This window comes from Pristiophorus japonicus, chromosome 12 (genome assembly GCF_044704955.1).
Source record: "Pristiophorus japonicus isolate sPriJap1 chromosome 12, sPriJap1.hap1, whole genome shotgun sequence".
In the NCBI taxonomy this organism is placed as follows: Eukaryota; Metazoa; Chordata; class Chondrichthyes; family Pristiophoridae; genus Pristiophorus; species Pristiophorus japonicus.
In genome coordinates this window covers 4,565,329-4,591,442 of record NC_091988.1, presented here as the reverse complement: position 1 = coordinate 4,591,442, position 26,114 = coordinate 4,565,329, and the positions used below count along the sequence as shown (strand labels likewise).

Here is a 26,114-nt window from a genome sequence, read left to right as displayed (position 1 = left end):
ATATGTCTTTCCTGAATGCTTGATTTTGTGTTAAACTTGCTAGCTTAAATCAAAGTTTCAAAGCCAAATGGAAGTGATGTCCCTGATATTATTACTGATTGTGTCTTGTGACTTCTCAGCCACTGGCATGGTACACTTTGTTCCAAATGTTGAGACTTATATTACTAAGTTTGAAGCATAAGTAGCTGTTAGTATGCAGTTATTCTAATTAGTGCTTAAGTGGCCTCACTCAATATTCAGTCGAACTCACCAGCAGGCAAGTCAATGTTACTGACAGGTGACTCGGTGTCATTGGGATGTGCAACTGGAACAAACAAAACAACATAAACAAGAAACAGAAACATGAGGCAACAGAAAATACACAAAAAATACTCGGCAGTGGATAAAGATTTGTCTTGATGAATGGAAAAATGAATTGTACATACAGCATGACTAAAGACACATAGGGCCCGAAATTCAGCAGGACGTAAGGTCCACCCATTTCTCAGTGGCATTCGGGCGGTACGTCGTTTAAAACCGTCGGATTGCCGCCGAGACTGAAGAGCGCTAGTTTGGTGCCATTTTTTCCGGCGGTATGCAAGCGGTGCGCAGAAGGCGGAATGCAGTATTATAATCAATCAAAGTCGACGATCTAGTCAATGGACAGTGCGGCACTGCACTGCACACGCGCAAATTATTTTTTGCTTTTTATTCCAGATGCTTTTTCCCTTGATTTCGGGGGTCAGGGGTCACCTGCGCATGCGCAGAGAGTTGTCGTCGAGGGAGAGAGAGTAGAAGCAGCAAGGTATTCGAGGGTCAGTTGTTTTCATCAGAGATTCCAGAGTCAAATAATATTAATAACAAATAATAATTATACAATATGAACAATAATACATATTTTATGAATAAAAAATCATATAATATAATAAATATAAATATAATGGAAATTCTGAAAAAGAAGTCTAAGCACTGGAACAGCGAGAAGGGCGGGAGGTTGAGGACACCTGCCTTCGATGAGACGGCGCTGCCTGCCCTGCTGGTGAACATCACGGAGAGATACTCCGACCTACCGAAGGGTGGTCATGGAAAACCCGCCCCAAAGCTGTACAACAAAATATGGGGCGAGATCGGGGAGGCTGTGTCCTCCACAAGTACCACGGTACGCACCGGGGAAAGGTGTGTGTGTGTGGGGGGTGTGTGTGTGCGGGGTGTGTGTGTGGGGTGTGTGTGTGTGGGGTGTGTGTGTGCGTGGGGTGTGTATGTGTGTGTGTGTGTGGGGGGTGTGTGGGGTGTGTGTGTATGTGGGGTGTGTGTGTGTGTGTGGGGTGTGGGGTGTGTGTGTGTGTGTGTGGGGTGTGTGTGTGTGTGTGTGGGGTGTGTGTGTGTGGGGTGTGTGTGTGTGTGGGGTGTGTGTGTGCGTGGGGTGTGTGTGTGCGTGTGTGGGGTGTGTGTGTGTGTGTGTGGGGTGTGTGTGTGTGTGTGGGGTGTGTGTGTGTGGGGGGTGTTTGTGTGGGGTGTGTGTGTGTGTGGGGTGTTTGTGTGGGGTGTGGGGTGTTCTGTGCTGTGGCCCCAGCTGTTTACACTGTACATTAATGATTTAGATGAGGGGATTAAATGTAGTATCTCCAAATTTGCGGATGACACTAAGTTGGGTGGCAGTGTGAGCTGCGAGGAGGATGCTGTGAGGCTGCAGAGCGACTTGGATAGGTTAGGTGAGTGGGCAAATGCATGGCAGATGAAGTATAATGTGGATAAATGTGAGGTTATCCACTTTGGTGGTAAAAACAGAGAGACAGACTATTATCTGAATGGTGACAGATTAGGAAAAGGGGAGGTGCAAAGAGACCTGGGTGTCATGGTACATCAGTCATTGAAGGTTGGCATGCAGGTACAGCAGGCGGTTAAGAAAGCAAATGGCATGTTGGCCTTCATAGCAAGGGGATTTGAGTACAGGGGCAGGGAGGTGTTGCTACAGTTGTACAGGGCATTGGTGAGGCCACACCTGGAGTATTGTGTACAGTTTTGGTCTCCTAACCTGAGGAAGGACATTCTTGCTATTGAGGGAGTGCAGCGAAGGTTCACCAGACTGATTCCCGGGATGGCGGGACTGACCTATCAAGAAAGACTGGATCAACTGGGCTTGTATTCACTGGAGTTCAGAAGAATGAGAGGGGACCTCATAGAAACATATAAAATTCTGACGGGGTTAGACAGGTTAGATGCAGGAAGAATGTTCCCAATGTTGGGGAAGTCCAGAACCAGAGGTCACAGTCTAAGGATAAGGGGTAAGCCATTTAGGACCGAGATGCGGAGGAACTTCTTCACCCAGAGAGTGGTGAACCTGTGGAATTCTCTACCACAGAAAGTTGTTGAGGCCAATTCACTAAATATATTCAAAAAGGAGTTAGATGAGGTCCTTACTACTAGGGGGATCAAGGGGTATGGCGAGAAAGCAGGAATGGGGTACTGAAGTTGAATGTTCAGCCATGAACTCATTGAATGGCGGTGCAGGCTAGAAGGGCCGAATGGCCTACTCCTGCACCTATTTTCTATGTTTCTATGTGTGTGTGTGGGGGGGGGGTGTGTGTGTGGGGGGGGGGGTGTTTGTGGGGGGGGGGGTGTGTGTGGGGGGGGGGTGTGGGGGGGGGGTGTGGGGGGGGGGCGGGTGTGGGGGGTGTGTTTGTGTGAGGGGGGCTGTGTGTGGGGAGGGTGTGTGTGGGGAGGGTGTGTGTGTGTGGGGAGGGTGTGTGTGTGGGGAGGGTGTGTGTGGGGAGGGTGTGTGTGGGGAGGGTGTGTGTGGGGGGGGTGTGTGGGGGGGGGGGGTGTGTGGGGAGGGTGTGTGTGTCGGAGGGTGTGTGTGGGGAGGGTGTGTGTGGGGAGGGTGTGTGTGTGTGCGGTGTGTGTGTGTGGGGTGTGTGTGTGTGTGTGTGGGATGTGTGTGTGTGGGATGTGTGTGTGTGTGGGGTGTGTGGGGTGCATGTGTGTGTGGGGTGTATGTGTGTGTGGGGTGTGTGTGTGTGTGTGTGTGGGGTGTGTGTGTGTGTGTGTGGGGTGTGTGTGTGTGTGTGAGGTGTGTGTGTGTGGGATGGGTGTATGTGTGTGTGTGGGATGTGTGTGTGTGTGGGGGATGTGTGGGGTGTGTGTGTGTGTGTGGGATGTGTGTGTGTGTGGTGTGTGTGTGGGATGTGTGTGTGTGTGTGTGTGTGTGTGTGTGTGTGTGTGTGTGTGGAGTGTGTGTGTGTGGGGTGTGTGCGGTGTGTGTGTGGGGTGTGTGTGGTGTGTGTGTGCTGTGTGGGGTGTGTGTGGTGTGTGGGGTGTGTGTGGGGTGTGTGTGGGGTGTGTGTGGGGTGTGTGTGGGGTGTGTGTGGGGTGTGTGTGGTGTGTGTGTGCGGGGTGTGTGTAGGGTGTGTGTGCGGGGTGTGTGTAGGGTGTGTGTGCGGGGTGTGTGTAGGGTATGTGTAGGGTATGTGTAGGGTGTGTGTAGGGTGTGTGTGGGGTGTGTGTGTAGGGTGTGTGTGTAGGGTGTGTGTAGGGTGTGTGTAGGGTGTGTGTAGGGCGTGTGTAGGGCGTGTGTAGGGCGTGTGTAGGGCGTGTGTAGGGTGTGTGTAGGGTGTGTGTAGGGTGTGTGTAGGGTGTGTGTAGGGTGTGTGTAGGGTGTGTGGGGGATGTGTGGGGTGTGTGTGTGTGTGTGGGGGGGATGTGTGTGTGTGTGTGTGTGTGTGTGGAGTGTGTGTGTGTGGGGTGTGTGCGGTGTGTGTGTGGGGTGTGTGTGCTGTGTGTGCTGTGTGTGGGGTGTGTGTGGGGTGTGTGTGGGGTGTGTGTGGGGTGTGTGTGGGGTGTGTGTGGGGTGTGTGTGGGGTGTGTGTAGGGTGTGTGTAGGGTGTGTGTAGGGTATGTGTAGGGTGTGTGTAGGGTGTGTGTAGGGTGTGTGTGGGGTGTGTGTGGGGTGTGTGTGGGGTGTGTATGGGGTGTGTGTGGGGTGTGTGTGGGGTGTGTGTGTAGGGTGTGTGTGTAGGGTGTGTGTGTAGGGTATGTGTAGGGTGTGTGTAGGGTGTGTGTAGGGTGTGTGTAGGGTGTGTATAGGGTGTGTGGGGAGGGTGTGGGGTGTGTGTGTGTGTATGTGTGTGTGTGTGTGTGTGTGTGTGTCGTGTGTGTGTGTGTGGGATGTGTGTAGGGTGTGTGTGGTGTGTGTGTGGTGTGTGGGGAGGGTGTGTGTGTGTGTGTGGTGTGTGGGGAGGGTGTGTGTGTGGGTGTGTGTGTGTGTGTGGAGAGGGTGTGGGGTATGTGTGTGTGGGATGTGTGTGTGTGGGGTGTGTGTGGGGTGTGTGTGGGGTGTGTGTGGGGTGTGTGTGGGGTGTGTGTGTGGGGTGTGTGGGGTGTGTGTGTGTGTGTGTGGGGAGGGTGTGGGGTATGTGTGTGTGGAGTGTGTGTGTGTGTGTCTGTGGGGAGAGGGTGTGGGGTGTATGTGGGGTGTGTGGGTGTGTGTGTGTGTGGGGGGTGTGTGTGGGGTGTGTGTGTGTGTGTGTGTGTGTGTGTGTGTGTGAGGTGTGTGTGGGGTGTGTGTGGGGTGTGTGTGGGGTGTGTGTGGGGTGTGTGTGGGGTGTGTGTGTGTGTGTGTGTGTGTGGGGGTGTGTGTGTGTGTGTGGGGTGTGTGTGTGTGTGAGGTGTGTGTGGGGTGTGTGTGGTTAGTGTGTGTGGGGGGTGTGTGTGTGTGTGGGGTGTGTGTGTGGGGTGTGTATGTGTGTGGGGTGTGTGTGTGTGTGGGTTGTGTGTGTGTGTGGGGTGTGTGTGTGGGGTGTGTAAGTGTGTGGGTTGTATGTGTGTGTGGGTTGTGTGTGTGAGGTGTGTGTGGGGGATGTGTGGGGTGTGTGTGTACGGTGTGTGTGTGTGGGATGTGTGTGTGTGTGGGATGTGTGTGTGTGTGGGGTGTGTGTGGGATGTGTGTGTGTGTGGGGTGTGTGTGTGTGATGTGTGTGTGTGTGGGGTGTGTGTGTGTGATGTGTGTGTGTGTGGGATGTGTGTGTGTGTGGGGTGTGTGTGGGATGTGTGTGTGTGTGGGGTGTGTGTGTGTGTGTGGGGTGTGTGTGTGTGTGAGGTGTGTGTGTGGGGTGTGTGTGTGTGTGTGGGATGTGTGTGTGTGTGGGATGTGTGTGTGTGTGGGATGTGTGTGTGTGTGGGATGTGTGTGTGTGTGGGATGTGTGTGTGTGTGTGGGATGTGTGTGTGTGTGTGGGGGATGTGTGGGGTGTGTGTGTGAGGTGTGTGTGTGTGGGATGTGTGTGTGTGTGCGGGATGTGTGTGTGTGTGTGGGGTGTGTGTGTGGGGTGTGTGTGTGTGTGGGGTGTGTGTGTGTGTGTGTGTGTGTGTGTGTGTGTGTGTGGTGTGTAGGGTGGGGTGCGTGTGTGGGGTGTGTTTGTGTGTGGGGTGTGTGTGTGGGGTGTGTGTGTGTGGGTTGTGTGTGTGTGTGGGGTGTGTGTGTGGGGTGTGTATGTGTGTGGGTTGTATGTGTGTGTGGGATGTGTGTGTGTGTGGGGTGTGTGTGGGATGTGTGTGTGTGTGGGATGTGTGTGTGTGGGATGTGTGTGTGTGTGTGGGGTGTGTGTGTGTGTGGGATGTGTGTGTGTGTGGGGTGTGTGTGTGGGATGTGTGTGTGTGTGGGATGTGTGTGTGTGTGGGATGTGTGTGTGTGTGGGGTGTGTGTGTGTGTGGGGTGTGTGTGTGTGTGTGTGTGGATGTGTGTGTGTGTGGGATGTGTGTGTGTGTGGGATGTGTGTGTGTGTGGGATGTGTGTGTGTGTGTGGGATGTGTGTGTGTGTGTGTGGGGGATGTGTGGGGTGAGGTGTGTGTGTGTGGGATGTGTGTGTGTGTGCGGGATGTGTGTGTGTGGGGTGTGTGTGTGGGATGTGTGTGTGGGATGTGTGTGTGTGTGGCGTGTGTGTGTGTGTGTGTGTGTGTGGAGTGTGTGTGGTGTGTGCGTGGGGTGTGCGTGGGGTGTGTGTGCGGGGTGTGTGTGTGTGGAGTGTGTGTGGGGTGTGGGATGTGGGGTGTGTGTGGGGCGTGTGTGTGGTGAGTGAGTGTGTGTGTGTGTGTGTGTGTGTGTGTGTGTGTGTGTGTGTGTGTGTGTGTGTGTGTGTGTGTGTGTGTGTCTGTGGGGAGAGGGTGTGGGGTATGTGTGGGATGTGTGTGGGGTGTGGGGTGTGTGTGGGGTGTGGGGTGTGTCTGTGTGTGTGTGGGATGTGTGGTGTGTGTGTGTGTGTGTGTGTGTGTGTGTGTGTGTTTGTGGGGAGGGTGTGGGCTATGTGAGTGTGGGGTGTATGTGTGTGGGGGGTGTGTGGGGGGTGTGTGTGGGGTGTGTGTGGGGTGTGTGTCTGTGGGGAGAGGGTGTGGGGTATGTGTGGGGTGTGTGTGGGGTGTGTGTGGGGTGTGTGTGGGGTGTGTGTGTGTGGAGTGTGGTGTGTGTGTGGTGTGTGTGTGGGGTGTGTGTGGGGTGTGTGTGGGGTGTGTGTGGGGTGTGTGTGGGGTGTGTGTGGGGTGTGTGTGGGGTGTGTGTGGGGTGTGTGTGCGGGGTGTGTGTGTGTGGAGTGTGTGTGGGGTGTGGGATGTGGGGTGTGTGTGGGGCGTGTGTGTGGGGTGTGTGTGTGTGTGTCTGTGGGGAGAGGGTGGGGGGTATGTGTGGGATGTGTGTGGGGTGTGGGGTGTGTGTGGGGTGTGGGGTGTGTCTGTGTGTGTGTGTGTGTGTGTGGGATGTGTGGTGTGTGTGTGTGTGTGTGTGTGTGTGTTTGTGGGGAGGGTGTGGGCTATGTGTGTGTGGGGTGTGTGTGTGTGGGGGGTGTGTGGGGGATGTGTGTGGTGTGTGTGTGTGTGGGGTGTGTGTGTGTGTCTGTGGGGAGAGGGTGTGGGGTATGTGTGGGGTGTGTGTGGGGTGTGGGGTGTGTGTGGGGTGTGTGTGTGTGGAGTGTGGTGTGTGTGTGGAGTGTGGGGTGTGTGTGGGGTGTGTGTGGAGTGTGGTGTGTGTGTGGTGTGTGTGTGTGTGTGTGTGTGTGTGTGGAGTGTGGGGTGTGTGTGGGGTGTGTGTGGGGTGTGTGTGGAGTGTGGTGTGTGTGTGGAGTGTGGTGTGTGTGTGGAGTGTGGGGTGTATGTGGTGTGTGTGTGGAGTGTGGTGTGTGTGTGTTTGTGGGGAGGGTGTGGGCTATGTGTGTGTGGGGTGTGTGTGTGTGGGGGGTGTGTGGGGGGTGTGTCTGGGGTATGTGTGTGTGGGGTGTGTGTGTGTGTGTGTGTGTCTGTGGGGAGAGGGTGTGGGGTGTGTGTGGAGTGTGGGGTGTGTGTGTGCGGAGTGTGGTGTGTGTGTGGAGTGTGGGGTGTGTGTGGGGTGTGTGTGGAGTGTGGTGTGTGTGTGGGGTGTGTGTGTGTGTGGAGTGTGGGGTGTGTGTGGGGTGTGTGTGGGGTGTGTGTGGGGTGTGTGTGGAGTGTGGTGTGTGTGGAGTGTGGTGTGTGTGTGGGGTGTGTGTGTGTGTGTGTGGATTGTGGGGTGTGTGTGTGGAGTGTGTTGTGTGTGTGGAGTGTGGTGTGTGTGGAGTGTGGTGTGTGTGGAGTGTGGTGTGTGTGGAGTGTGGTGTGTGTGTGTGTGTGGATTGTGGGGTGTGTGTGTGTGGAGTGTGGGGTGTGTGTGTGGAGTGTGTTGTGTGTGTGGAGTGTGGGGTGTGTGTGGGGTGTGTGTGGTGTGTGTATGGAGTGTGGTGTGTGTGTGGAGTGTGGGGTGTGTGTGTGGAGTGTGGGGTGTGTGTGGGGTGTGTGTGGTGTGTGTGGGGTGTGTGTGGTGTGTGTGTGGAGTGTGGGGTGTGTGTGGAGTGTGGGGTGTGTGTGTGGGGAGTGTGGTGTGTGTGTGTGGAGTGTGGGGTGTGTGTGGGGTGTGGGGTGTGTGTGGAGTGTGGGGTGTGTGTGGGGTGTGTGTGGAGTGTTGTGTGTGGGGTGTGGTGTGTGTGTGGTGTGTGTGTGGAGTGTGGTGTGTGTGTGGGGTGTGTGTGGTGTGTGTGTGTGGTGTGTGTGGTGTGTGTGTGGAGTGTGGTGTGTGTGTGTGGTGTGTGTGTGGAGTGTGGGGTGTGTGTGGAGTGTGGGGTGTGTGTGTGGAGTGTGGTGTGTGTGTGTGGTGTGTGTGTGGAGTGTGGGGTGTGTGTGGAGTGTGAGGTGTGTGTGTGGAGTGTGGTGTGTGTGTGTGGTGTGTGTGTGGAGTGTGGGGTGTGTGTGTGGAGGGTGTGGGGTATGTGTGTGTATGGAGTGTGGGGTGTGTGGAGGGTGTGGGGTATGTGTGTGTGGAGTGTGGGGTGTGTGTGTGGAGTGTGGGGTGTGTGTGGTGTGTGTGTGGAGTGTGGTGTGTGTGTGGAGTGTGGTGTGTGTGTGTGGAGGGTGTGGGGTATGTGTGTGTGTGGAGTGTGGGGTGTGTGTGGAGGGTGTGGGGTATGTGTGTGTGGAGTGTGGGGTGTGTGTGTGGAGGGTGTGGGGTATGTGTGTGTGTGGAGTGTGGGGTGTGTGTGGAGGGTGTGGGGTATGTGTGTGTGGAGTGTGGGGTGTGTGTGTGGAGTGTGGGGTGTGTGTGGTGTGTGTGTGGAGTGTGGGGTGTGTGTGGAGTGTGGGGTGTGTGTGGAGTGTGGGGTGTGTGTGTGGGGAGGGTGTGGGGTATGTGTGTGTGGAGTGTGGTGTGTGTGTGGAGTGTGGGGTGTGTGTGGCGTGTGGGGTGTGTGTGGAGTGTGGGGTGTGTGTGTGGGGAGGGTGTGGGGTATGTGTGTGTGGAGTGTGGTGTGTGTGTGGTGTGTGTGTGGAGTGTGGGGTGTGTGTGGAGTGTGGGGTGTGTGTGTGTGGGGGTGTGGGGTATGTGTGTGTGGAGTGTGGTGTGTGTGTGGAGTGTGGGGTGTGTGTGGTGTGTGTGTGGAGTGTGGGGTGTGTGTGGAGTGTGGGGTGTGTGTGTGTGGGGGTGTGGGGTATGTGTGTGTGGAGTGTGGTGTGTGTGTGTGGAGGGTGTGGGGTATGTGTGTGTGTGGAGTGTGGGGTGTGTGTGTGGAGGGTGTGGGGTATGTGTGTGTGTGGAGTGTGGGGTGTGTGTGTGGAGTGTGGGGTGTGTGTGTGGAGGGTGTGGGGTATGTGTGTGTGTGGAGTGTGGGGTGTGTGTGTGGAAGGTGTGGGGTATGTGTGTGTGTGGAGTGTGGGGTGTGTGTGTGGAGTGTGGGGTGTGTGTGTGGAGGGTGTGGGGTATGTGTGTGTGTGGAGTGTGGGGTGTGTGTGTGGAAGGTGTGGGGTATGTCTGTGTGTGGAGTGTGGGGTGTGTGTGTGGAGTGTGGGGTGTGTGTGTGGAGTGTGGGGTGTGTGTGTGGAGTGTGGGGTGTGTGTGTGGAGGGTGTGGGGTATGTGTGTGTGTGGAGTGTGGGGTGTGTGTGTGGAGGGTGTGGGGTATGTGTGTGTGGGGAGTGTGTGTGAACCTGTGTATCTATGATGTTAAATGGATTGAAGATTGTTTCTTTCATTTACTTCACTTTCTGTAGAAGACGACATCTGCAACAGCAGCGGATCAGCGGCGTACAGGGGGCGGACCCCCACCATTGACGGAGATTGAGAGCCGTGCCCTGTCACTGGTCGGGGATAGCATCCGTGCCACCACCGGCGTTGGAGCTGACCCAGCCACACAGGACGGTACGTTCAATACAATCCCCGGTCTGTGTTGCGGTCGTGTAATGTCATGTAATGTAAATGTAACTGTAATGTTGGGCTCATGTGATGTACTACAACGTTGGGGGCATGTAACACAATGCATATATGTAATGTCTGTCTGCGGTATGTAATGCAGTACTGCAGCAGTGGTGGACATTTAAGTAAGACTGTGCTAAGTCACTGCACTCATGTAACCCTGAAATCAAATGATTTTTAATGAAAAAAATATTAACTCAAATGCCTCTATCTTAATAATGTACGCAGTACCAATAACAATACCTTTCCCACTGTAAACCACACGGTAAACCGCACTGTAAATCGCACTATAAACCGCACTGTAAACCACACGGTAAACCGCACTGTAAAGTCACTGTAAACCTCAGAAATACTGAGGTGCTGCTTTTGCTGACTGTTCCCGATTTCAAAATGGCGGCACCGAGCACTACCGCCCATTCCCACCCACTTAAGATCGAGTAAAACCACCTTCTCCAGGACAGTCTGCAGCTCCGATGGTATGTCGGCAGTATGTCATGAAACTTGCACTTTTTGGGCAGTGTATGGCGGTTCTATATGGCGGACGGTGTGCACACCGCTCGGTATGTCAATGATAAATCTTCCGCCGAGTGGTATGTCAGTGGTATGTACCTGTTTTTTGACCAAACTTGTATTTCTGGGCGGTAAGCGGGCAGTAGTGGGCGGTATGTGAATGAATTTTGGGCCCATAAAGCTTAACATGAACTCACTGTAGAGGTAGACTTTACCAAATAAGTTAGCAGCATTTGAATTTTTTTTGTCTTGTCCAATTTTCAAATGTGTCTCTCCTCGAGGCTCAGGTTCGAGTATGTTTCCATTAGTGGCGGTTCTTGGCATATTGATCCAACAACCTTTTGCCATATATAATCCTTGGCAATGAGTATCAGCAGCCATCCAATTTGTGCATAAATAACGGTGAGTGCTTAAGGCTTCGCTGTTCTTTTCACTGCAAAATCTCGGCAGTTATATTGTGCCTGATTTTCTGTTGAAAACATAACGTGGCGAGAGAAGTGAAAAAGATGTTTGTGAACCAGGTACCTCATGGTGAGCAGTGTTAGCATTACACTGCAATATACCTGTATTGTAAAGAGCAAAGCACCGAGGCCAATGCCTCTCCACTGGTATCCCCAATCTCTGTTAGTGAGTGATATAGTGAGCTGTATATGGTGATTCGTGTCGAAGGTGCAAAGAATGGTGCAGATTATCCAAACTGTGCGGAGAAAGAGAAAACAACCACTGGTGATAATAAAGAGAGTCAAATCAACAGGAGACTTGGTGAAATAGACCAGTCAATGTCTGAACAGTAAGATCAATTTGACGGTGCACGAAGACAGAATGAGTTTCTGACAAAAAGCTAGCATTGCTGGCGTGGAGACATAGAGACCTTGATAAACAAGTTACCAATGTCATGTGAAGCCAAAGGGACTGTCCACTTCCAAATTTTCCTCCTCAAAGTTTTAAAGCAAGTACCAAACCTCTCAATCTACTTGGTCAATTCAACCCTGCGTTTAGAGAGGGTGGTAATTCCATCTCTGGCTGAAGTGCTGGAGCTACAGATAGAGCTGTGCGTAGGCAACAAAGGGAAGGGTTTGGAGCCGGGATATACCAGAGTTACTTGGGGGAATTGGCACAGCTGGAGTAGGAACACAATCTGAAGGAACTTACTCGAGTTCCAGCAGGGATTTAAATTCTACAGATTTAATTAAATCTCATTGAGTCTGTGAGCATAGCTGACCTAATTGTTTATTATTAGAACGAGAATGTTTTCTGTACTGATTAGTCTGGTTCTGCATAATGTTATTGATCAAGGTTCCTCCATTCAGTTGCTGTTGCCAGGGGAAACATTTGTAAGCTTACCAACTAAATAGGAAAGGCCACATTGTTTTTATGGACTAACATGTTTCATATTTATGAGATACTGGATGCACACTTCTGTTCATGATGCAGGAGAAGGAGTTAACACTCCCAGTCACAAGCCCGAGAGCGAGAGAGAGAGACTGGCTTGAGGGTGAAAGTTAATGTGTTGTCTGGCTATAAAGTTAGTTGAAGAGCTCAGGATGATGATAAGATGAAGATAATTAATTTACAGATATGGAATTTCATTACAATCACGCAAGGGAAATATTAGGAGACATATTTTTACTCCCAGCAGTTAATTTTGATTCTCATAGCAATTATTTGATTGGCGGAGGCAAGATATGACAAGCTGTGCAGTGTTGTTACCAAGTTCAATTCAGCAGCAGACTACTTGTGCTGATGGGGCTGGCAACAATACAGGGCACGGGAAGGATAGAGCACCATGTATTCCAGAATTTAAACTATATATTCTGATGGGAGAGCAAGTTATATTCATTAACGAAAAGAAAATTAAGGGAGAGGTGGCATGTTCCAAGTCTTTAAAATGCTGAGAGGGGTAAATAATATTGCTGCAAACAGGCTATTTAATTTGGAACTAGAAGACATAGACAGAAATTTTAAAAGCTTAAAGCAACTAAGAGATGAGAAGAAACCTTTTCCTCCGTACACTAATGAGTATGTAAAACAGACTGTGCAAAAGCAGTTACGGTGCTGTTAATCAATTCCGTCAAAAAAACTGTTAAAGGATCGAAGTTATATTGATAGCAGAGATGATCAAATAATCCCGTGCCATTTCATCCTTGGAAATGTCATCTGTAGACAAGAACTAACCAAGGTTGAACGATGGAGAAGTAGGCATGAGTACTTATTCTGGAATTCTGTTCAAAATCTTTAAGGATCAGACACCTTTATCGGGAGAGTTAATGAGTGGCAATTTGCGGCCCTTACGGCCGTGTACGAGGAGGGTAGGGGCCCCTTCGGGTCGTCAAGCACTTGCACGCAAAACCTGGAACTTGCGATCTGTCAAGAATCTTCAATGCATCCCCGGGAAAAGGCCATTCACGGACAGAGAGTCGGGCTATTTGCCCAACGAATACCCGTGAAATTCTTACGCCTGGTAAAAGCAGGCATAAGGGCATACCAGCATGGGTGTTTTTTAAAAAAATTATAATTTTTTTCCCCATCATTTATACATTAAAAAATCTATGCAATGAGGTATGTTTAGCCCCTTTAAAACATTTACATTTCTTTTTCAAAAAAATTTCATTTTTCTTTTAGATATTTAATTATATGGCATATTAATTAATTTTAAATATGTAAATTTTTTTGTTTATTTATTTTTGGGGGTATGCCCATTCTTGCTTATGGAATTTCTGTACATACAATAATGAATGGGGAGTCCTGTCCTTTATTGGCTGTGAACTGCCTGTGCCCCTGGAGTACATGGGCCTCTGGGGCATTTGCTCAGAGAGGCCCAGGGTCACAAATCTCCGTACCTCCCAGACCTCAAGATATGCGGGGCATTTCATTTACGGATCAGGCAAATTCAGGGCCATGTAGACAGATAGTACCAATGCCTAGATAGATACACATATAGGACTTGTGAGTCTGTGAAAAGCTGGACTCGATGAGCCAAATAGTTCTTGATCAGCTAAATTTTAATTTAATTAAAGGATATAGAAGTTACTGTCATAAAAAATAAAAGGGCCGAAATTGCCCCCCCCCGACTAAAAAGTGGCAAACCTACTGTTTTTTTTCTCTCCGCCCCAATCCACGGGGTGGAAAGCCGAGGGAAATTCAGCACTTTCATTTTTTTGTCCGGTTGGCGCGGTGTTTGGGGCGACGGGGCAGAAGTGAACGTCGCTCAGAGCACAGCGCCATGCTAATGATGTCAGCGCCGTGCTAATGATGTCAGCGCCGTGCTAATGATGTCAGCGCCGAGCTAATGATGTCAGCGGCGAGCTAATGATGTCAGCGGCGAGCTAATGATGTCAGCGCCGAGCTAATGATGTCAGCGCCGTGCTAATGATGTCAGCGCCGAGCTAATGATGTCAGTGCCGAGCTAATGATGTCAGCGGCGAGCTAATGATGTCAGTGCCGAGCTAATGATGTCAGCGCCGAGCTAATGATGTCAGCGGCGAGCTAATGATGTCAGTGCCGAGCTAATGATGTCAGCGCCGTGCTAATGATGTCAGTGCCGAGCTAATGATGTCAGCGCCGTGCTAATGATGTCAGCGCCGAGCTAATGATGTCAGCGGCGAGCTAATGATGTCAGTGCCGAGCTAATGATGTCAGCGCCGTGCTAATGATGTCAGCGCCGCGCTAATGATGTCAGTGGCGAGCTAATGATGTCAGCGCCGTGCTAATGATGTCAGCGCTTCGCTGATGACATCCCTCCCCTTCAGTTAAAGGGGAGGGCCACTGTGAACTCTGCAGTTAGTTTAGTTTAGCCCACTGGGCCACTAAGGAGGGTCTCGGCCAGGCCAGTGGCCCGATACCCAAGAGGGGATGCCTTGCTGCCTGTTGGAGGCCCAGCCCAATCTGTGGGCGCCATTGTGGGGCCGACTTCGGAGTCAGCCGACAATTAAAATAAAATGGCGGCCGCGGCAGAGCACTCTCCCCTTTAAGGGCAGCCGCGCCGCCCAGCTGCACACAGCTTCCCGCCGGGAAGCACCGAGTGGCGGCCGTACCGCTCTCGTGGGGCAATCTCCCCCGCGGGGCAGAAAGGGGTCGCTGCCAGTTGGTGAGGAGTTGGCGCGTGCCCGACAGGGTGGCAACACAGGCGGTGCGGTGACGATCACCGGTGGAAAGCAAATGGAGGGCAATTTTATAAATGTCGGTGCCTCCGTGTCGACTCGGCGGTGAGTCCTTACCGAACCCCGGTTACGGCTCTCAAAGAAAGGGGCAATTTCGGCCTCAACAACTGTTGCAATCTTTAGTCACTGGCAGTGGGGTGCCTCGAGTGAAGGTAACTATAGATCAGTAATGATTTCCTTTGTAGAGCAAAGCTTGTGCAAGCACTGTTCCTCTGACAAATACAGGGGCAGGTATATGTGATTCTGTCTGTATATACCAGGGTGGGGTGATTGGCAGCTGACTCCTGACCAACTTAGTATTCCTCTGTTGTATCCCCTCCTCTTCTAAAAACCAAAGATACAGGGGAGTTCTCAGTGCAAACCCACTGTGCCTTGTCTGGAGAAATGGTGGGGGCTGGGCAGTAGGGGGAGGGGTACATGGTCGTCCATGGCACAAAGATGGGAAAGTAATTGACAGTAGCAAAAATGATTAAAAAGCACAAAAATAAAGTCAGAAGTAGGTTTCTGCAAGTCACAGCGTTACAGCAACGGAGCTCGCTAAACTTGCCTTTTCTATACCAACGAGCAACCCAGCGTCATGTCGGCACGCAGAACATGATCTGCAAGCGAGGTGGAAATGGCAGAAAATGTGACACATCAAGATGTCATCACCATCCCTTTTGTATGTACCCGTCCAAAACTCCAACTGGAAAAATCTAGAATGAAGCCTTGGAAACTCATGCTGAAATGAAGGCACATTATTGTACAACTCCACTTAGTCTACTCCTACTAATCATAGACTGCTGTGGCTGAAAGTGGGGGGTGTAAAAGGATCAGACAAGGTACGGAGTTTTTCCCCCAAGGTGTGAGAAGGTTTGTTGAATCTGGAAAGAGAAAGCTCTATTGAGTACTTCGTTCAAATTCAAAGATTAATGAAATCAAATTTATTTGTGCCAGTTATTTATTTAGTGTATCTTTTGTAATAATTATCAGTCCCAGAGTGAAGACAGGATGAATAACTATGTGCAGTGGCAACGGCCTTTTAAATGGACAGCTGTTTTTCTAAGAATGTTAAAATTGGTTTTAAGATGCCGAACAAATAGGCCGGAATTTTCCCCTAAAAAGAGCTTGGGGGCAGTTAAAGATTTAAAAGTGGGATTCCCGACCCGACTCTGGCTCTCACCCATCCACTTCCGGTTTTGATGGGGGCAGGACAGGGGGCAGCTGACCAACCTGCTCCCAGGGGCGTTACCTCAATTTAAATATTGTAATGAGGCAGGAAGCCTTTTTTCCCTCAATTTTGTGATTAACTGCAAATGGGCAGGTTTCACACGATTTGTGAGGCAGGGATTGTTGCATGCAGGAGGTAAATGGCTTTATACCGACCTTCTTAATCCAGGGTCCCGACCTAACCCACCCCTCGCGATCGGCGACCCCCCCACCCCCCACAAGGCCTCAGATCACCTCCCGCTGGCCTGCCGCCGCCTTGCAATAAAGATGAGACTATCCACTATCCTCTGGTGGTCAGCACCGATCCTCTCTTCCTTCCCTACTGCCCCCCGCCCCCCTCCCCCCCACCCCACCCCGGCTGATGAGTCCTCCACCCGCAATCCCTGGCTGACCAAACCCCTCCCCCACGCCCCCGCCGTGAATGCCGACCCCACCGATGCTCTCTCGCCCCCTCCCGATTGACGATTCTCCTCCTGCGATCCCTCCCCCCTGACTGCCCCCTCACATCTGAGGCCTACCCGCCTGCAGCCAGCCAGCCTCTCAAGCTGGCTGGCTGCGGGCGGAAACCCGAGGCCTTGCATTCAAATCAGGTTCTGCAGTTAAAGTTGACAGGGCCTGTGGGGGAAACCCAGCCTCTGGGCTTTCCCGCCCGCCTTGGAGGACTTCCAACCTACTCACCTGAGGAAAATTCCGGCTATAAATCAAATCAAATCATAGGCAGTCGCTTGGAATCGAGGAAGACTTGTTTCCATTCTGAAAGTGAGTCCTTAGGTGGCTGAACAGTCCAATACGAGAACCGCAGTCCCTGTCACAGGTGGGACAGATAGTCGTTGAGGGTGAGGGAGGGTGGGACAGGTTTGCCGCACGCTCCTTCCGCTGCCTGCGCTTGATTTCTGCATGCTCTCGGCGATGAGACTCGAGGTGCTCGGCGCCCTCCCAGATGCATCACCCCCATTTCGCGTCATCTTCGGCCAGGGACTTCCAGGTGTCGGTGGGGATGTTGCACTTTATCAGGGAGTCTTTGAGGGTGCCCTAGTAACGTTTCCGCTGCCCACCTTTGGCTCATTTGCAGTGAAGGAGTTCCGAGTAGAGCGCTGGCTTTGGGAGTCTCGTATCTGGCAGGCAGCAAGTGTGGCCTGCCCAGCGGAGCTGTGGTCAGTGTGGTCAGTGCTTCAATGCTGGGGATGTTGGCCTGGTCTAGGACTCTAATGTTGGTGCGTCTGTCCTCCCAGGGGATTTGTACGATCTTGCGGAGACATTGTTGGTGGTATTTCTCCAGCGATTTGAGGTGTCTACTGTACATGGTCCATGTCTCTGAGCCATACAGGAGGGCGGGTATCACTACAGCCCTGTAGACCATGAGCTTGGTGGTAGATTTGAGGGCCTGGTCTTCGAACACTCTTTTCCTCAGGCAGCCGAAGGTTGCACTGGCCTTACTTATATCTACATGCAGACAAGAAGTGGGGAAAAAAGACTCGGGAAGAATCAGGGCAGATATTCCCATCTCTGGAGCAGAGACCAAGTATGGAGGAACTAAGAATGTCTCATACTGATATCAGATGAAGTTTATTCCACTCTGTCTCACTTGCAAGGCTGGACATGTTGCATTTGATAGTTACAGAAAGATACTCTGGTTGATGTGCCTCAGTGCAAGTGTGAAACATTCTTGGGCAAAGTCGGCCACACTGCTTTACGACTGGGAAGACTCTTGTATTCTGGATGGGCGGAGCGGGGAATGAGCCAAGTGGAAGCAGGCATGCAGCAGAAAGCTATATTGTAAAGATTGGTTACTTTCAGGTGGGCCAATCGTAAAAAATGATCTGGTTCTCTCGAATTGAGGGAATCCATTGGATCGGGCTTTCCAGAATTGGTGAATACCATTGCACTTTAAGGGCGAATAGAATAAAAGATCCATGGATTGAAAATCTTCCATCTCCTATTTGATTTTTTTCAAATCTCTGGAGCTGTGCAACTTGATGAATATGTTATATGAAAGGAAATCCTCACCCCAGAACAGTCAAGATACCAAGCTCTACCCTGGGGAAAAAGCACCCACCACTGGCCTGGGAGTTTTTCTTTTTGACAGAATAAAGTTATATTCTGGAGCTGTCACTTGGTGAAACAAAGTCCTGCTGCTTGATAATCTCAAGTATTGCTGCTGTATAGACTGCAGCTGCAGAAGTCATGAGGACATAGCTCTCTAATGGAAACTTCAAAACATACAATTTTACCAGATTAATTAAAAAGACTTGTGTCCTAGAGTCATAGCTAGGAGAAGACAGCCCCATTTGAGCATTTGCTTAAGGAATCAGCTGCACAAGAATTGGATAATATATACATCAACCAGGCAAAAATCTGCACTCAGCTCTCCTAACATTGAAGAGCTTGGCAGTAGAAACTGAATAAAAACAATGTGGGAATAAGGAAAACGGCCCAAACACTGGGGGAAATCAACCCCACTGGGGGAGTAATTGTGCAGCTTATGGAATTTTACACAGGGATCGCTGGAAGAATAGGATGGTTCCTGGGACATATCAGCAAAAAAAAAAGCATGTGATTCCCTGGAGCCAACCAGGATTGGACAAGTTCTTCAGTGTGTGAGGGTTGTCTGAATGACAAATAACGAAACTTCTCCAGTACAAGATATTGTGCAGTGTATGCTGAATAGTGGGCTGCAAAGTAAATTGAAGAGTGCATACTAGGATAAACTCTAGCACTGTAACAACAGTGAAATAACACTTACACATGTCCTTGTATCTCAAAGGTCTGGAGGGACTGCCTGGAAATAATTGCAGAAATAGTGGGATTTCCAGTCGCAGGTGATTTTAGGGATAATTTCTACCTACTTAAGGCAACAGTTCCTGTGGGCCGAAAATAAATAGCTCCCATCAATTGAATACATTCCAATACCGGCATAATAAACAGAGTTCCAGAATGACTTAACTGGGGAGCAAATGTTGTTCTGATCGTTGGGCAGGGTGAAGAAATATGATAGGATTTAGGTGCCAATTGATCTAACAAATGATAGATCAATTGGCACCTAAATCCTAACAAATGGGCCAGATGAGAAGAAAATAATATAATCAAGAGGAGCTTCTGCAGCTCCAGGAGACATCTGAAACTGATAGCATAACCTGAGAGCTCATAGAATGCACAAGTGATATATTAATGTTGTTCAGCTGTATTTTACTAAGTTGACACCAATTATTCATTGGCTGCTAACTTTCTCAGGGAGAAGTATCTTCAGTAAGAACACAAGCTGAAAGTTTGCCTTCAGAGCAACTGGCCAGTGTGGCAGTGAGTGGGAGTGTGCCGATCCCACTGTGGGTTGCCGCAGTCTCTCACTTCCAGCTCCGAGTATAGCTTGCTGTTCAGTATTTCAGTGCTAATGTTTCAATGATTGAAGCAACTACTGACATCTCCCCCTTGTGTCCTGTTTGTGGCTGTTCACTTCTCCACAGCCACCTCCACATCCTTGTACCTTATTTTAAGATGTGACCTCTATGTGTTGTTATTTATTTCTGTCCGCTTACTGAAAGAATGAATACTTACAGGGTTTAACAATCAGACTGATGGGCTCCTTCTGTGCAATAGTTCTTGTTTTGGAAAAATGTGCAAAACAAAGGTAGTCATCTCGGCTATCTGTTGCCTGGACATTTGAAAAGTAAAGATCTCCATTAAGTCCCTGGGAAGCTCTGCTGTTCTGCTGTATGCGTTGTATCTCTGGAAAATAAAGAACGTTTATCAAATCGTAATTTTTACTGTAAATGGTGATTTGCTCACCTTTATCATTTCCTTTTCACAATTTATAATATGAATTTTGCTTTTTTCCATCCCAGTCATTGATTGTACAAATAATGTTATCAATGAATGACAACTAAAAATTAATTAATAGTAACTCATATTTTTATGACTATGATTACCTCTAACTTTCTAAAAGATAATTATTCTCATCGACCTGAGAACATGTTATTTATTCTAGGGCCTGGTTATGCAGTTAAAAGAAAGTTAAGAAAGGCAGCAACATGAATAGGCCATTTGGTCAATTAACCTCATCCTTCTGTTACGCTAACTCTCCCATCATAACATTTAACAATGATTCTGTCCCCACTGCTTATAGTTAGCGCATTGGTGTGAACGCCATTTTCCTGCTATACACGCTGGACGTTAGGACCAAAAAGGTAAATACCCAACGTATTTTTTTGAAACAGGAAGCCGCACTGAGCAACTGCCTCTCCTAATTGTTAGCAGCTGCTTCCAGAATCTCATGACCGAGGTAACCGCAATTTAACAAAGTGCGAATTGAAACTGCCTTTTAAATCGCTAAGTACAATACAAGGGATTTAAAGGTGTCACCAGTTCATTGAAACTGCTTGAGGACCTAACTTTGGCTGAAATCAGCAGAGACTTTTAAATGGGTACGTGCAGGGTAAGTATTTACTGAACTGCCTGAAATAGTTGACGCACTCGATATGTTATTGGCAATATTTGCCTGATTTAGGCAGCTGCCCATGCTTAGCCTGGACGGTGTAAGTGGCGAGGTCTGTCTAACAGATTCTTCTAAATATTTATTATTCTCTCATTTTAAATTTAAATGTCTTCATGATCAAATCACTAAAGTAGTGAGGCAGGTTAATAAAAAAGCAAACCAAGCACGAGGGTTTATTTCTAGAGGGATGGAATTGAAAAGTAGGGAAGTTATGCGAAACCTGTATCGAAACTTGGTTAGACCACACTTGGAGTAATGTGTACCGTTCTGGTTGCCATATTATAAAAAGGATATAGAAGCACTGGAAAGCATGCAAAAAAGATTTACAAGGAAGATACCAGTAGACACGATGGGCCGAAATGGCCTCCTTCTGCGCTGTAAATTTCTATGTTTCTATGTTTCTAATAGAAGGTTAGACCTGTCAAGAAAAGATGAACAGGCTGGGTCTGTTTTCTCTTGAAAAAAGGCTGACGAGTGACTTTAAAATTATGAAAGGTTTTGACAGAGTAGATGCAGAGAGAATGTTTCCACTTGTGGGGAAGAGCATAGAAACATAGAAATTAGGTGCAGGTGTAGGCCATTCGGCCCTTCGAGCCTGCACCACCATTCAATAAGATCATGGCTGATCATTCCCTCAGTACCCCTTTCCTGCTTTCTCTCCATACCCCTTGATCCCTTTAGCCGTAAGGGCCATATCTAACTCTCTCTTGAATATATCCAATGAACTGGCATCAACAACTCTCTGCGGTAGGGAATTCCACAGGTTAACAACTCATCTCAGTCCTAAATGGCCTACCCCTTATCCTAAGACTGTGTCCCCTGGTTCTGGACTTCCCCATCATCGGGAACATTTTTCCGCATCTAACCTGTCCAGTCCCATCAGAATTTTATAAGTTTCTATGAGATCCCCTCTCATCCTTCTAAATTCCAGTGTATAAAGGCCCAGTTGATCCAGTCTCTCCTCATATGTCAGTCCAGCCATCCCGGGAATCAGTCTGGTGAACCTTTGCTGCATTCCCTCAATAGCAAGAACGTCCTTCCTCAGATTAGGAGACCAAAACTGAACACAATATTCCAGGTGAGGCCTCACCAAGGCCCTGTACAACTGCAGTAAGACCTCCCTGCTCCTATACTCAAATCCCCTAACTATGAAGGCCAACATACCATTTGCCTTCTTCACTGCCTGCTGTACCTGCATGCCAACTTTCAATGACTGATGAACCATGACACCCAGGTCTCTTTGCACCTCCCCCTTTCCTAATCTGCCGCCATTCAGATAATATTCTGCCTTCGTGTTTTTGGCCCCAAAGTGGATAACCTCACATTTATCCACATTATACTGAATTTGCCATGCATTTCCCCACTCACCTAACCTGTCCAAGTCATCCTGCAGCCTTTTATCTCACACCGCCACCCAGTTTAGTGTCATCTGCAAACTTGGAAATATTACACTCAATTCCTTCATCTAAATCATGAATGTATATTGTAAAGAGCTGGGGTCCCAGCACTGAGCCCTGCAGCACTCCACTAGTCACTGCCTGTCATTCTGAAAAGGACCCGTTTATCCCGGCTCTCTGCTTCCTGTCTGCCAACCAGTTCTCTATCCATGTCAGTACATTACCCCCAATACCATGTGCTATGATTTTGCACACCAATCTCTTGTGTGGGACCTTGTCAAAAGCCTTTTGAAAGTCCAAATACACCACATCCACTGGTTCTCCCTTGTCCACTCTACTAGTTACATCCTCACAAAATTTCAGAAGATTTGTCAAGCATGATTTCCCTTTCATAAATCCATGCTGATTTGGACCGATCCTGTCACTGCTTTCCAAATGCGCTGCTATTTCATCTTTAATAATTGATTCCAACATTTTCCCCACTACTGATGTCAGGCTAACCGGTCAAAAATTACCCATTTTCTCGCTCACTCTTTTTTTAAATAGTGGTGTTACATTAGCTACCCTCCAGTCCATAAGAACTGATCCAGAGTCGATAGACTGTTGGAAAATTATCACCAATGCATCCACTATTTCTATGGCCACTTCCTTAAGTACTCTGGGATGCAGACTATCAGGCCCCGGGGATTTATCGGCCTTCAATCCCATCAATTTCCCTAACACAATTTTCTGACTAATAATGATATCCTTCAGTTCCTCCTTCTCACTAGACCCTCGGTCCCCTAGTATTTCTGGAAGTTTCTTTGTGTCCTCCTTCGTGAAAACAGAACCAAAGTATTTGTTTAACTGGTTCGCCATTTCTTTGTTCCCCATTATAAATTCACCTGAATCTGACTGCAAGGGGCCTACATTTGTTTTCACTAATCTTTTTCTCTTCACATATCTATAGAAGCTTTTACAGTCAGTTTTTATGTTCCCAGCAAGCTTCCTCTCATACTCTATTTTCCCCCTCCTAATTAAACCCTTTGTCCTCCTCTGCTGAATTCAAAATTTCTCCCAGTCCTCAGGTTTGCTGCTTTTTCTGGCCAATTTATATGCCTCTTCCTTGGATTTAACACTTTCCCTAATTTCCCTTGTTAGCCACGGTTGAGCCACCTTCCCGTTTTATATTTACTCCAGACAGGCCTTCAATATCAGACAGTCACCAAGAAATTAAATAGGGAATTCAGTAGAAACTTCTTTACCCAGAGAATGGTGAGAATGTGGAACTCGCTACCACAGGGAGTGGTTGAAACGAATATAGATGCTTTTTAGGGAATGCTAGATAAACATTTGAGAGAGAAGGGAATAGAGGGTTACGCTGATAAGATGAGGAAAGACTGGAGGAGGCTCGAGTAGAGCATAACGCTGGAATGGGCTGGTTGAGCCGAATGGCCTATTTCTGTGCTTTATTTCCCAAGTAATCCTATATAATGATTTACTTTGAAGAAATAATCTGGGTTTACCCTATCTCTCCTCTGTAATATTTCACATGGTCCAAAAGAGTACATCAAGTCACCAATGTAATTTTAAAATGACACCTTTTACAGCAGAAGGATTGTAAAATAAAAAATGATTGCACTATCTGACCTTTCCTTTTACGTATTACTATTTTGTAGGACATTTGTGAAAAGTTCACAATAGGAAAAAGCCATTTAGGCCAAGAATGAAAAAAGGTCATTACCATATGGCTTGCAGATAGAATTTAACAATTTAGTTGAACAACTGGTTAGAATCTGCTATCATAAATATATAACAGACAGTACTTACTGCTGCTCATCCAATAAATATTTAATGGAGTTGGTCCACTGGGAGGATTACATGGTAACACCACAGACATCCCTTCCTCGACCTCAATAGATTGTTTACTCTCTTTTGGAAATCTAGGGATAGCTGGAATAACAAAAGCATAAGTCATAATATATAACGTTCAGTTGTAATGAAAAATTGACAATTCCAAATAACAAATAAGGGAATGAGAGCAGAAGCCAGATTGAACATACTCAGCAGGAGAACACACATAAAACCTGAACAACAACATCAACAGCCAAATGGAAATCAATAGCTAACTGTTCAAGTTATAAATTCACTCTTGTACCCCACAAAGTTATAGCTAACTGCTGCCAAATACATGGCTGGTTCACGCACAGTATGATGCCAGAAAGAATTGTTGAACAATTTCTTATTCACTGTAATTATTATGCAGCATTCCTTAAATACAAAACATGAAAAACTGCAGAACATATTGCGCAATTATCCATTTTTAAATGATCAACGCATTAAATATAGGCAATTTACTGTCGTAAAAACTGCATCATACTTTAGAAAAACATGATTTTCACTGTTTTCGCTTTCAGATGAATTTGCAGAATAAATTAGTAATTAAGCTGTGAGTTGCAAATTGACTACTTCATTATACACTTTTTTTTAGAAATCCTGTTCCATCTTCAAAAAATACAAATATGGACAAAGAATGCATGTTTTGAGGTATACCTAATGCATGTTTTGAGGTATACCTAATGCATGTTTTGGGGTATACCGAATGCATGTTTTGGGGTATACCGAATGCATGTTTTGGGGTCCCTAATGCATGTTTTGGGGTATACCGAATGCATGTTTTGGGGTATACCGAATGCATGTTTTGCATTCACAGAGTAAAAATGGATGCTGAGCCAAAGAAGATACTAGGAGGGGTATATTTGAATCAAACTGTCACACAACAACAACAAATTGCATTTAAATAGTGCTTTTAAGGTAGTAAAATGTACCAAGGTGCTTCACAGGAGCGTTATCAAACAAAATTTTACACCGAGCCACATAAGGAGACATTTGGACAGGTGACCAAACGCTTGGTCAAAGAGGTATGTTTTAAGGAGCACCTTAAAGGAGGAGAGAGAGAAGAGAGCTGGAGGGCTTTAGCAAAGGCATACAGAGCTGAGGGCCTCGGTAGCTGAATGCCCAGAGGTCAGTGGTGGAACAATTAAAATCGGAGATGCGCAAGAGGCCAAAATTGGAGGAGCGCAGAGATCTCGAGGGGTTGCAGGGCTGGAGAAGGTTACAGAGATAGGGAGGGGCGAAGCCAAGGAGAGATTTGAAAATAAGGATGAGAATTTTAAAATTGAGGCATATCTGCACAGGGGCGATGGGTGAGCGGGACTTGGTGCAAGTTAGGATACAGGCAGCACTTAACATCGAGTTCAACAATTTCAGAGCATAACCTCTGGCCATCTTTGGCTCCCTTTCACCCTCGCACCCCGCCCCTTCTCCCCCCGCCCCCTCTCCCCCCCACCCTCCATTTTATGTTTTTTTTTCTTTTTTTCTCTTTGTCTATTATAGCAGCTGGTCATTATTCCACCATTTACACCCTATCCAGGTTAACCTTTTTCTAACTTCTGGCATTACCATTTCAATTCGGCCCATCATCCCTTTCATCTCTCCAGTCTCTCCTGCCTTCCACCCTATCACAGACCTTCCCTTTTGTTCTTTCGTCCCCTCCCTCTTTCAGTGCATGTTAAGAATCCATTTTTTCCGAACACTCTCCAGTCTGACGAAGGGTCATCGACCCGAAACGTTAACTCTGTTTCTCTCTCCACAGATGCTGCCTGACCCGCTGAGATTTCCAGCATTGTCTGTTTTTATTTTAGATTAACTGGTCATTCCACTGACTGCTGGTGGTAGGGCTATGCTGTTCCCTGATTTGCCACCATGTTTTTTTACACAGTTCAAAAATAACTCATTGGCTATGAAGTGTTTTGAGATGCCTTGAGGATGTGAAAATCACAATAGTTTCTTCTTTCCAATTAATTTTTAAAAGTTATGTTCCAGCTGCTACCTTAAATGATACAAAAACATCTGACATGGTCTTAGCATCATCAGAGTTCGAGACTCCCACTGTCTCAACTACACCTGTACATTTCAGTTTCCCCTGGGATACAGCTCAACCAGGGTGGGCAGTACTCCAGGGGTTTTCCCAGTGTTCTTTCCCTGGGAGAGTATCAAAACAGCATACACATAAAGTGGAAAAAATCAGGCAGCAATCAGGAGCAGTAATCCTGAGTGATTGTCCTTTCTCTAGCTCAGGGCTGCTGAGGTAATTTGTAGCATTGCATCGACCCTGTACTATCAACCTGAGAAGAGCAACGATCAGGAATAAAACCTCCTACAGCTCAGTTACATATTTCTGTCATCCCGAGACTTGCCTGCTGGAACTATATTCAATCCAGCCTGCCATTGTAAATGCAAGAATATCTCCTGCACTATTACAGGTGGTCCAATAACAGTGTGGTGATATGGTAGCCTCGTGACTCTGGTACTGGGCTCGCAACCAAGAAATCTCAAGGAATTGAGTGTAATATCTCCAAGTTTGCCGATGACACTAAGCTGGGTGGCAGTGTGAGCTGTGAGGAGGACGCTAAGAGGCTGCAGGGTGACTTGGACAGGTTAGGTGAGTGGGCAAATGCATGGCAGATGCAGTATAATGTGGATAAATGTGAGGTTATCCACTTTGGTGGCAAAAACAGGAAGGCAGAATATTAGCTGAATGGTGACAGATCGGGAAAAGGAGAGGTGCAACAAGACCCGAGTGTCATGGTACATC

General features: G+C 48.2%; 1 protein-coding gene across 2 annotated transcripts in view; it reads right to left on the bottom strand.

Annotated features, from left to right (window-relative positions):
- The window catches only part of LOC139277131 (neural cell adhesion molecule L1-like protein), a 759,673-nt gene that overhangs the window by 554,969 nt on the left and 178,590 nt on the right, over positions 1 to 26,114 (bottom strand). For both annotated transcript variants that reach the window (XM_070895152.1, XM_070895153.1), the window contains exons 5-7: positions 23,288 to 23,410; positions 19,145 to 19,315; positions 251 to 304 (exon numbers count right to left, since the gene is read on the bottom strand). In XM_070895152.1, the coding sequence (XP_070751253.1) occupies positions 251 to 304; positions 19,145 to 19,315; positions 23,288 to 23,410 (348 nt within the window). The remainder of the gene's footprint in view (positions 1 to 250; positions 305 to 19,144; positions 19,316 to 23,287; positions 23,411 to 26,114) is intronic.